General features: G+C 48.1%; 1 protein-coding gene across 1 annotated transcript in view; it reads left to right on the plus strand.

The window, feature by feature from the left end:
• The first annotated feature begins 326 nt into the window (after positions 1-326).
• Positions 327-12999, plus strand: part of NKAIN1 (sodium/potassium transporting ATPase interacting 1) — a 266975-nt gene continuing 254302 nt past the window's right edge. Inside the window, exon 1 of the mRNA XM_030218625.1 lies at positions 327-833. Coding sequence (XP_030074485.1) covers positions 780-833 — 54 coding nt within the window. The 5' untranslated portion in view covers positions 327-779. The remainder of the gene's footprint in view (positions 834-12999) is intronic.

The following is a 12999-nucleotide window of genomic DNA, read 5'->3' on the forward strand; positions in this document are numbered from 1 at the left end:
CCTTAACTTGGGGTGAGGCACCGACCGTTCCTGAGGCTTTCGGAGGAGGGGAGGCAGAGTTACGCCAAAAATGATTCTGTGGAGGAGGCTCCCTCGGATGAGGGGGGGGGGGGGGGTGGCACGGTGTTTCCCAGCGTCGGGTGTAGAGCTGGTGGTGGGACTCCTCTCCAAGCCCCCCATCCGGCTTGGGCAACAGGTGCCGGTGGTGGGGCTGCGCTCTCTGCTCATCCTGTCTCCCGGGGAGAGAGGGGGGGGGCGTGTGGAGGGGAGGAGCCGAGCTCGCGCGCCCCCTCCTCTCCTCTCCCCGCGGCCGGCCATGGCTGCAGCGTGCGCTCCACGCTGCCCGCGGCTCTGAGACCCGGAGACATGCCGCTCCCTCTGCCCTGCTCAGCCGGCACCATGCGGCCAGTGCCGGGGCTCTGACAGCCCGGGTGAGGGAGGGGGGTAACCCACCCCCCAACAGGAGCAGGAGATTGTAACAAGGCTGCGCCTCTGGAAAACCTCAGGAGAGAGGATCAAGGCAGAGAAGCGGAGTCGGACTGGATCCTGGAAGGGGGGGGGGGGGGCAAAGCACGGAGGAGAGGATTCAGGACAGAGGATCGGAACTGGGGCAAAGCACGGAAGAGAGGATTCCGGGCAGGAGCTGGGAACTGGGCTGTATTCCGGATCGGAGCTGGATTGCATCCCAGCGGAACAAAGCACGGAGGAGAGGATCCGGCGGATCGGAGTCAGGTTGCACCCCGGCGGGGTAAAGCACGGAGGAGAGAATCCGGGCCGCCATGGGGAAGTGTAACGGTAGATGCACCCTGGTCGGTTTCTGCTCTTTGCAGCTGGTGAGTAATGCTTTTACCTGTTTCTTAAACATCTGGCTGAAAGGTCGAGGGCTTTTTGCCCTTTTGATGGGTCACTTTCGGTTCGGCCCAGTGTTGCTGCAGAGCTCAGGGCTTTGAGCAGATGTACGTTTTCTGTCTCTAATTCGTCCCTGCGATCTGCCTCTTCATACCAAACTTCCCTTGCTGGTCTTCCAAAGACAAAGGAGCAGATGCATCTGTGCCTCTTCGTTTGTCCCTCCAGTGCAAAAACTGCTCCAGATCAGATCCAGCTATCCGTGGAAATAAGCCGGTTTCTTAGGTGAGGGGAAACAGTAGGGGCAAAATCGAAGGCAACTTGGTTTCCCCGGTTCCCCTCTTCCTGGCAGTTGGCTTTTCATTCGTGTCTTGAGGAATACTGTGAAAATGCAAACTTCAGGTTTAAGCTTTCGTGGTCTTGCTGCGGGCATTGGGGTCAGGTTGTTGGGAGAACCTCGTTCATTGTCGAAGAAACACCTTTTCTGCATGACTGTAGATTCAAGTGGGCTTGGGAAGCAGCAATATGAATAGCTAAGAGGTCAGTTTGCTCCTGGTAAGGGCACTTCCTGACCTGATGCCACGGTAGAAGTGTGTTTGTGACACTTTGGTGCTGCAAAGATGTCCTGACCAAAGGTTGCAAAAATAAACCAAAGAGAATGCCATGGCCTTATCGCCTTGCTCTCCTGTGTTATAAAGCATCAGCCTACACGGGCTGTATCCCTCACAGACCGTGGATTTAAGCACTGTTGCCCCATCTGCAGGTAATATTTGTTGCAAAAGTGCTTTCCCTGGTTGTGTATGATCACAGAGCACTTTTAATAAATGTTTTCTGGCAGTATGTTTGCTATTTAGCCTAGTTGTGAACTGTGTGTTTAGTTAATGTATCCTAAGCATTCTTTTCATAGACAGGGATCCCTGGATTCTGTGTTTGGTGACTAAATTTGCATACACAAATTAATTGATTCATTAGCCAATCAGCATCAGTGGGCAGCTAAGAACCAATGATTGGCGTTATTTGGCCTAAATTGTGATTTACTCACGCATCGTATTCTATAACGATGCGTGCGGAAATCCTATAGCACGTGAATTCAAGGGGGGGGCATGCATGGGGTCATTTCGGGGGTGTTCCAGGGAGCATTCCCAGAATTTTCATGCATTGTTGCAGAATAGACCCAATTGACGCCAAAGTTAGGTGCCTGCTTTCAGCAGACGTAATTGCTGGCATTTTAAGTTAGGCGCCTGTTCTGCACAGACGCTATTCTGTAAAGGGCGTTGGATCCCTTATAGAATAATGCTGAGCGCTTAGATTTTTTTGGTGCTGATTTACAGAATCTAGTTCAGAATGGGGGACAGCGTTCTCCAGAACAATAGAATTCACTGACAGTCCTTGAGGGTTGCAAACAGGTGGAGTTATGCATGAGAGAGATTTGCATGCACATTGAGGGCAATTATATTAAGAGAACGCTTATATTCAGGCCCTTAAAGGGTTCTTATGTAGGGTCTATTCTATAAATCAGGCTCCTACTTTCCTTTCTAGAATACTAGCTTCAGGGCTGGCCCAAGGCAAGACGCTGCCTGAGGCGGAGCTAACATGCCGCCCCCAGGGTATCTTACCTCGTCACAGTGAGGTTACAAGCCCGGCAGCGATTCCCATATGCTGCCGCTGGCACCCGCCTCTTCCCTTTACTGTGGTTGCCTGAGCCTCTGATGACACAGGAAGTAACTTCAGTGAGGCGCCGCAGTAAAGGGAAGAGGCAAGTGCCAGCAGCGACAGGGCAGCATATGGGAATCACTGCCGCTGCCGTGTTTGGAACATCACGATGAGGTAAAAAGCTGCGAAGCCGCTCCCCGAGATGCCGGTCCTGAAGAGTGCTGCCTGAGGTCCCTCCCTCAGGTGGCCTAACGGTCAGGCCGCCCCTGACTAGCTTAACAGGTTAGATATGCACCTATAATTTAGATGTGAGCATGTATGCCAGCCATAAAACCGGTGTAAATGCTGGAGATACGCATATAACTTACAGTATTCTATAAGACCTGTCCTGAGGGACCACCAGCCAGTTAGATTTTCAGGAGATCCCTAATGAATATGCATGAGAGAGATTTACATATAATGGAGGTGAAAGCAGGGCCGCCGAGAGTGGGGGACAGGAGGGACAAAATTCTGGCGCCGCCGCCCTCCGTCGCTCCCTGGCATTGAATTTAAGCGCCTCGCCTTCAAAAGCGCAGCAAGCAGCAGCAGACCACTCCTTCCTTCCGTGTCCCGCCCTCGCCTGATGTAACTTCCGCGAGGGCGGGACACAGACGTAGTCTGCCGCTGCTTGCTGCGCTTTCGAAGATGAGGCACTTAAGGTCAGTGCAGAGGGCCCGGGGGTGGAGAGAGGGCCCACTAGCGGGTGGAGGGGGGCCCGACTACCTCGGGTGGGGAGGGGGGGCGGGGGCAGCCTTGTCCCTGGCCTGGCCCAGTCTCTTGGCGGCCCTGGGTGAAAGGCATTCAAATCTGTCTCATGCATATTCGTTAGGGATAGCCTGGCTGGTGGTCCCCCAGGACAGGTCTGAGAAACACTGCTATATGTTACGCATTTATGAGTCCCACCCATGCTCCACGGCCATCTGTAAAATGCGCACTATGTAAGATATTTACAGAGTAGCGCTTAAGTGGATTTTCAGCATTTACGCCTGGACGTTCACAGATATGTGCGTATATGCTAGCATTCTAATCATTTACGCACTTGGGATCTTTTTTGCAAAGGCGCGCTAGTGTTTTTAGTGCGTGCTAATGATTAGCCTGTGCTAAATGCTAGAGACACCCATGGAAATACACGGACATCTCTAACATTTAGTGCATGCTTATTTTTTAGCGTGCACTGAAAACACCTGCGCGTCTTTGTCAAATGTTAGTGCCCAGTTTATGGAATTGCCCCCATGATGCGGAAATCTATCATATCATGCATGTTCTTTAGGGGTATCCTGAAAACTCAAACTGTTTGCAGCCCTGGAGGAGCAGAAATGAATACAGTGCTTTGATACATGTCATCCTAAGTGTGAATTATGCTATATACTAGCCGTTAAGCCCGTTTAAAACGGGCAAGTTTTTTGTTTTAAAAAATGTAATGAAAGAGCGTAAGCAACATTTTTGAGTTGATGTCTACAGTACACTTTTATATACTATGTTTTTTGTATAAATAGAATTTGATCCTTGGCAGTCCATTGGTAGCAGGTGCGAACGCGGCTTGGTGAAGTAAAGGGGGGTGTGGGGTGTGGTGGAATTCTCTGTGCGTGATTTGTGTGCTGTGCTCGCGGTTCGTGATTTTGACCTCCTCCACATCATAGAGCGACGCATCAACATTATTTTAAACTTTTGTATTTGCGTTGGACGTGGGGGAAAGAGCGCCGTGGGTTCTCTGTTTTTGTCTGCCGGTAGATGTTGAATGCAGAGGTCGCATTTGCACTTACCTTTCACGGCGTGCTGGAGTCTGCGGTTTTGTGGGAGGTGTGCTTGTCTGCTATGTTGCTGTCCCCTTAAGTGTCCTGCTCCGCAGCGAGTTATCTTCCAGGGCTCCTCCCCTCCGTCCCTGAAGTCTGGTGCTCCGATTTGCACGCCCCCCTCCTTCCCTCCCCTTCCGTGTTCCAGGCCCTCCTCCCCCTTCCTATTTGCTGGAGTCTGTGGTTGTGTGCGAGGGGTGCTTGTCTGCTGTTGCTCTCCCCTTGACAGCAGTTCTGTGAGTCCAACGCATGTGCGAAACGTTGATGACAGCTGCTCTGTACTGCGCATTTGCGGGTGAGTCGGTCACCTCTCATTTATATAGTTAGATGAACAGTATGAAAGTCACTGCTTGTCCCTGGAGGTAAGTTGCATGGTAACTTTCTACTTATTGAGGTCCTACCAGGTACTCGTGACCGCCGGGATTGGCCACTATTGAAAAAGAAAAGATGCTGGGCTAGGTGGACCTTAAATCTGACCCAGTATGGCAATTCTTATGTCCTTATTTCTTAACTGTGTAATAGGGACATGCCTATTGTTCAAATATTTTCTCTATGTGGAGGAAGAAAATTCACGTATACTTCTGAGGTGTCTGTAAGCTAATGGTACCTGTAAGAAAGTTCAGAAAAATTCAGGGCTGTTATTTGGCAGACTGCATCAGCTGACCGTGCGTCAGACTCCTACAATGCACAGCCAGGTATCGCGAGGCACCAACCAATGGCAATGCAGCTTCAGTTGGTCATGATGACATCATAATGTGCACCGCCCCTACTGAAATTTCAGCTGCATTGTTTGGACATTAGATATTTAACATTTGCATTTTTATTAAATTTAAAAGAGCATCGGGGGGGGGGGGGGGGAGTTGTGGTTTTTAGTCCAAGGACTTTTTAGAAGCGTGGTAACCAGTAACACAGAGAGGGGCTGTGCATAAAGGAGCATTTTGGCCTTTGACCTGGAAGTATACCTTGGGAGTAGCTTGTTATCCTCTTGTATTTTGTAAAACTTCTGGTTCATGTAGAGCAAATGCCTCTTCAGCATCAAAACTCACTCCTGTGTGCAACAGTCTACACTGGTAGTTCATGTAATAATGAACGAGCTTATGGGATACTTTGTGCTTGGCAGCGTAACAAAGTTTGTTGACATCTTTAGTGCCATTTATTTTAGGACGTATAAAATTCATTGCACAATAATGCAGTCAGTGCATTAAAATATGGAGGGGAGGGGGAGGAACTAAGGATTTCCTGGCCATTTGTGCTGAAGTCTTACTGGAAATGTTGAAAATAGTTGAGGGGACTTCTGATTATGTCAGTTTACTTAACCTGAATAAATATGACTATGGCTTTAATGCTGACATGTCTTGACTGAGTAGATAATCCAGAGTCTTTAAATATGGTCTGGTCTCCTACTGCAGTTGACAGTGGTCATCTTTTTTTTTTTTTATACTGTCAGGACCAACAGGGAGTGCCAACTTCTACTTCAACTGAAATGGTGACAGGAAAGGAAACAAGCTGCAAAAGGTTCCAGGTTGGCAACTTGGCATGACCAGGCAAAATCAATCAATCAATCAATCCCACTGGTGCTGAGAATAATGGCAGCCTGAGCTAGGAATGCTTAGCTAAATGGTTCCTAAGTCTAGTCCTGGAGGCACCCCAGCCAGTCAGGTGTTTTTCAGGATATCCACATTGAATATTCATGAGAGAGATTTGCATGCATGGCCTCCACTGCAGGAAATCTCTCTCATGAATATTCATTGTAGATATCTTGAAAACCTGACTGGCTGGGGTGCCTCCAGGATCAGGCGTGGGAAACACTGACCTAGCTAATTCCTGGAGCTGACATATGCCCACAGGATCCAAAATGCTCCACAGAAGCCAGAACCTCTCCCCCCCCCCCCCCCCAGCCACTGCACTCTACATCTGTGTGACAGAGTCCCAGGTCCCTTTGTCCTGTGAGTGCTCTCTGCAGACCAGCTTCTGAAGACATAGAATTAGCATTGTTTAGGTAGTTTAGCCTGGTGTGAGAAGCTGGAGGAAAGATGCTCAGTCTCATTCAGAAATCCTTCTCATATCTGCTTTTTGGAAAACAATGGAATTCAGAAGTGTGATTTGTAAGATTTTCTCCCCAGTCAAAATCGGAGCCAAGGGGATGCAATTATCATCCCATAGCTAAATGGAAGAAAAGTGGAAGTGGGGTTAAGGTTAGGGTTACCATATTTTGTCCTCCAAAAAGGAGGACGTCCCGCCCCACCACACACCCCGCCCCGCCCCTTTCACACCCTCGCTCTGCCCCCTGTCACATTTTCTCCTCCCCCCTGTCACATACCTCATCACCCCCCTCCCCTTACCTTACTACTGCCCTGGTGGTCTAGTGACCTCTTTGGGGCAGGAAAGAGCCCCCTCTTTCCTTCCCAGAGCGCTGTCCTGCATGCATCTTTCCTGTTGGAGATCTGGGCGCCGATTCAAAATGGCCGCCGAGAGTTGAAGTCTCGCGAGGCCACTTCAACTTTCAGTGGCACAGATTGGAAACACAACCTGGAGGCGGTCTGAGAAGTCCTGTGCCCACTGGCTGATGGTAGAAAACCAAATTCAATTTAAGACTTTGTGTTTGCTTTTTAAGCCCTTGCATTATGCTTCTGTACTCTCCTCTTCCCCCTGCCTCACCATCTGATATTTTTATCTTTTGATCAGCTCAACTTTCTTAGTTGAATATCCTGTCTCAGATAGAATTATAGCAAACTAGTCAGTTGGCAAATGCCTACTCTGGTCCAAAATTGTGGAATGCAACGACATTACATTTCTGGCTGGAGAGTAAATTATCTGAGGTTTCAGAAGCTGGCAAAAGCTTGCTTTTTTTAATACTCGAATTATAACTGCTATATTAAGGATGATTATATTGGGTTTGGATGTGATGGGATGGTAGTTATGATTTTGTTTGCTAAGGGTAAGCACAGTAATGTGACTTGTACTACTACTAATCATTTCTATAGCGCTACTAGACGTATGCAGCGCTGTACACATTATATACAGGTATTTTCTCTGTCCCTAGGGGGGCTCACAATCTAAGATTTTGTACCTGGGGCAATGGAGGGTTAAGTGACAAGGGGCTGCAGTGGGAATCAAACCCAGGTTACCAGGATCAAAGCCCACTGCACTAACCATTAGACTACTCCTCCACTTATGGTTGGTATTTTGTACCTCACCTAGAGTTTGTTAAATCAGTCACGTAACCACATTTTAATAAGTACATCTTTGTAAAATGTTCCGCTAAGGACAGGCTGTACATATACTCAGCACCTCCGTGACAGTTCTTGCACACACGCACACAGAGAAACATCTACATAAAATACGCAGGCTTCCAGCCATTATAATTAGACAGTAATAACTTAAACACTATATGAGTGCACACAAGGAAAAATGTACATCTCGTACACGAAACCAGTAACAAATGAGATCATACACGCACAATAGCTGAAATATTGACTTGAAAGGTGAGGGACAGGACCGCAGCCTAAGGAGTGAGCCAGCGATAGGTACCACACACACACACAGATTTACCAAAACGTTTGTGCAGAGATGGGACACTTAGTAGTGGAGACGCACCAAGGGGACTGAGCTGATCCAAATTTGAAACTAACCAGCAAAAGCGGCCATTGTTAAGGCATTAACCCCGGCCACCATTCTTAAGTGTGATGCTAATTCAGCCCCTTTGTGGCTAACAGGTAGCTATAAAATGCAGCTCACAGGTGTCTGGTTTGCTAAGTAGGTGTGCACTTCAGTGGGTGTAGCTGTGATTTAAGAGGTTCTGTTTCTGTGGGGTATGTGCTTGAGGTTCTTTTGCATGTCTGCCATATACAGGTGTGGTATATTAATCTAGTGTTGATCGGCCTTGTTGCTTGGACCTGAAGTCATCTTTCATAACATAACCTAAGAACATAAGCTTTGCCATACCGGGACAGACTGAAGGTCCATCAAGCCCAGTATCCTGTTTCCAATAGTCCCCAGGTCACAAGATCCCAGAACTGTAAAACAGATTTTATGCTGCTTATCCTAGAAATATAAGCAGTGGATTTTCCCCAAGTCCATTATAATGGCTTATGGACTTTTCTTTTAGGAAAATATCCAAACCTTTTTTACACCCTGTTCCTTGTGTGCTGGCTCCATGTGCTACGGTTTAGCAAGAGACATCAGTGACTCCTGTGCTTTGGGAGAAATAAGGACATTTGGAAGTGGTGGTGAGCAGGGGCATAGCCAGACTTCGGCGGGAGGGGGGTCTAGAGCCTGAGCACATTTAGCCCCCCCCCCCGCCATTGCCGACCCCCCCCCCCCCCCGCCGCCACCACCACCACCACCACCAACTTTGACCCCCGCCACCGACCCTCTCGACTCCCGCCGCCAACCCGTTGTCACCTACCTTTGCTGGCGGGGGACCCCAACCCCCGCCAGCCGAGGTCCTCTTCTTCCTTCATTCTGTTTCTGAGTTGTATGTGCAGGACGTCAGACTCAGAAACGGAACGAAGGAAGAAGAGGACCTCGGCTGACGGGGGTTGGGGTCCCCCGTCAGCAAAGGTAGCAGATGGCGACGGCGGGTTGACAGCGGGAGAGGGGTCAAGAGGGTCATCAGCAGGGGGGTCCAGGGCCAAATCTACGGGGGCCCAGGCCCCCGTGGCCCCATGTAGCTATGCCCCTGGTGGTGAGGATTGGGGGGGAAGGGTTGCACTAACTCCTGGTGTCTGGCCATAATTTGCAAATGCCTCAGCTAAGTCCAGAACAACCTTCACATCTTTTGGTGTGCCTCCTAGTGGCCAAGGACGGAAGCTCTTTATTATTTTTTTCTTTTACATATTTTATCTATTCCTGATATGCAGTTTATAGTAAAAATGCATAGAAGTGGTTGCAATATTAATACAAAATGCACATGTACACTAAAACAATATACAGTGGTGGAAATAAGTATTTGATCCCTTGCTGATTTTGTAAGTTTGCCCACTGACAAAGACATGAGCAGCCCATAATTGAAGGGTAGGTTATTGGTAACAGTGAGAGATAGCACATCACAAATTAAATCCGGAAAATCACATTGTGGAAAGTATATGAATTTATTTGCATTCTGCAGAGGGAAATAAGTATTTGATCCCCCACCAACCAGTAAGAGATCTGGCCCCTACAGACCAGGTAGATGCTCCAAATCAACTCGTTACCTGCATGACAGACAGCTGTCGGCAATGGTCATCTGTATGAAAGACACCTGTCCACAGACTCAGTGAATCAGTCAGACTCTAACCTCTACAAAATGGCCAAGAGCAAGGAGCTGTCTAAGGATGTCAGGGACAAGATCATACACCTGCACAAGGCTGGAATGGGCTACGAAACCATCAGTAAGACGCTGGGCGAGAAGGAGACAACTGTTGGTGCCATAGTAAGAAAATGGAAGAAGTACAAAATGACTGTCAATCGACAAAGATCTGGGGCTCCACGCAAAATCTCACCTCGTGGGGTATCCTTGATCATGAGGAAGGTTAGAAATCAGCCTACAACTACAAGGGGGGAACTTGTCAATGATCTCAAGGCAGCTGGGACCACTGTCACCACGAAAACCATTGGTAACACATTACGACATAATGGATTGCAATCCTGCAGTGCCCGCAAGGTCCCCCTGCTCCGGAAGGCACATGTGACGGCCCGTCTGAAGTTTGCCAGTGAACACCTGGATGATGCCGAGAGTGATTGGGAGAAGGTGCTGTGGTCAGATGAGACAAAAATTGAGCTCTTTGGCATGAACTCAACTCGCCGTGTTTGGAGGAAGAGAAATGCTGCCTATGACCCAAAGAACACCGTCCCCACTGTCAAGCATGGAGGTGGAAATGTTATGTTTTGGGGGTGTTTCTCTGCTAAGGGCACAGGACTACTTCACCGCATCAATGGGAGAATGGATGGGGCCATGTACCGTACAATTCTGAGTGACAACCTCCTTCCCTCCGCCAGGGCCTTAAAAATGGGTCGTGGCTGGGTCTTCCAGCACGACAATGACCCAAAACATACAGCCAAGGCAACAAAGGAGTGGCTCAGGAAGAAGCACATTAGGGTCATGGAGTGGCCTAGCCAGTCACCAGACCTTAATCCCATTGAAAACTTATGGAGGGAGCTGAAGCTGCGAGTTGCCAAGCGACAGCCCAGAACTCTTAATGATTTAGAGATGATCTGCAAAGAGGAGTGGACCAAAATTCCTCCTGACATGTGTGCAAACCTCATCATCAACTACAGAAGACGTCTGACCGCTGTGCTTGCCAACAAGGGTTTTGCCACCAAGTATTAGGTCTTGTTTGCCAGAGGGATTAAATACTTATTTCCCTCTGCAGAATGCAAATAAATTCATATACTTTCCACAATGTGATTTTCCGGATTTAATTTGTGATGTGCTATCTCTCACTGTTACCAATAACCTACCCTTCAATTATGGGCTGCTCATGTCTTTGTCAGTGGGCAAACTTACAAAATCAGCAAGGGATCAAATATTTATTTCCACCACTGTATTAAATCAGCTTCATGATTAGATGCATTGGCCTTGTGTTTTAAAGGCAGGAGCGCTACCATTTGGGTGGAGGAAGGACAAGGACCCTCTTCTAGCTATTCAACATAATCCATATTCATTTTATTATCAGTTCCATTTTCTTACCACTAGAGGGTGCCTAAATGAGATTGCAGGTTTCATGGAATCCTGTACATTCTGCTTGTGGATTTAATTCTAATGGAGATGTTAAAAATACAGCTTTCTTCTGTGGACGTACTGTTGATGTTGTGCAATAGTCAGGACCTTGATGGTTCCGTATTTCTGTAATCTGCTTGATGAAATGGTTGAGTGTTTCTCCAATGTCTAAGTTGTGTGAAATACTTGGGACTTTGTCAAAGGTTTAAGTGCTGGGTTCATCAGACTTTCTTTTCTGCACATCTCTGTTTACGGTACATATCCTATGACTTTATTATGCTGCAAGCTTAAAAGGCAGCTGACAGTACCTGCCCGAAAAGCTGCTGAAGTTCTTGGGAAAAGAGATTTCAGGAAATTTAGCTGCTTTGTCTGGGAGTTGTCATCTGTTTTCTAACCTCCAGTTTGGGCCAACAGGCATTCAGGTTACACTTACTGAGAGTACAGGGCAACCAAAACTGAATCTGTGGCTGACATTTGCCACTTGGTTTTGGCTAAAATCAAAACTGCTGCGGAAGGTTATCTATTTTGACATCAGAGCCAACATGGGAAGGAGCAACTAGGGATAGCCTGTAGACCACCAAAGATATCCTGGGCTCCGTGAGAGGGGGGGGGGGGGGGGGGGGGGGGGGGGGGAGAGGCCTACATGTGGGTCTGGAAGGGGGCTGCTTGTATTAGGGAGAGGGAATAGGGGTCCTGGGCTGCACTGAATAGTTTTGGTTTTAGCTGAAAATGCACTGGCATTTTTGGCTGAAACCGAACCCAAAATTCTACTGGCCTCTACTGCTGAGGCCCCAGAGATGCTGTGGAAAGTTCGACATACACACTCGCCCTTAAATCATCCATTGTCCTCCCCCAAATTAAACTATTTCTCCCAGCTTTCCGTTTTAGTGGGATTTGTTGATGGCAATATATTTCAGCCCTGGTTAAAACTCTGATTTTGAGCATAGCTATGTCAGGCTATGACGAATTACCAGACAAAATGTACTTTAGGTCTCTCATCCTTTCTGTAGTGTAACATTGTGGTTTCGACTTGTGAGCATTTGACAGCCCACTACCAGGTCACAGGGATGTGGGACAAAAACGTTTGGGTTTTCCGGAGCATTTGGGCTTCAGGTTCTAAACGATGTCACCACATCTCTTAGCTGTGAGCTCTGTTCCCTAAAGGCTTTCTCTTATTTTATGGCTGTGGGGAAAATGTTTAGGATATCTCATCCCCCTGTTGACTAAGCTGCGCGCTAATGCTGATACACCCATTCACTTTGAATGGGCTGCGTTGGCGTTGCCACATGGCAGCTCAGTAAACAGGGAGATTAGATTGTAAGCACTTTGGGGTAGGGACATATTATTATTTCACTATGCAGTTTCCCTACATACAGTACTACTACTTAACATTTCTAAAGCGCTACTAGGGTTACGCAGCGCTGTACAGTTTAACATAGAAGGACAGTCCCTGCTCAAAGGAGCTTACAATCTAAAGGACGAAATGTCAAATTGGGGCAGTCTAGATTTCCTGAATAGGTATAAAGGTTAGGTGCCGAAGGCGACATTGAAGAGGTGGGCTTTGAGTAAGGATTTGAAGATGGGCAGGGAGGGGGCTTGGCGTAAGGGCTCAGGAAGTTAATTCCAGGCATAGGGTAGCACTATAAAACTAAGTATTACTAGGATTTTTTCAGCACAGTATTTTGGTTATCAGAGTAATGATTCCATATCATCTCTCTATATAAAAGGCAACCCCAACGTTCTGAAGCCTCCACGGAAGTTGAGGCGCCCGAGATATCCGGTGTGCCCTGGAGTGTCTGCACCGCCCTCGCGTCAAAACGTCATGACGTCGAGGGCGGAGCTATAACACTCGGAGGGCCGAAACGCGAGGCGAACGCGAACCCCGAACAATGCAAATGGGACGGAGGGAGGGTCTGCACCGCCCTCGCGTCAAAACATCATGATGTCGAGGGCGGAGCTATAACACTC

The sequence above is a fragment of the Microcaecilia unicolor genome, chromosome 11 (assembly GCF_901765095.1).
Source record: "Microcaecilia unicolor chromosome 11, aMicUni1.1, whole genome shotgun sequence".
Taxonomy (NCBI): domain Eukaryota; kingdom Metazoa; phylum Chordata; class Amphibia; order Gymnophiona; family Siphonopidae; genus Microcaecilia; species Microcaecilia unicolor.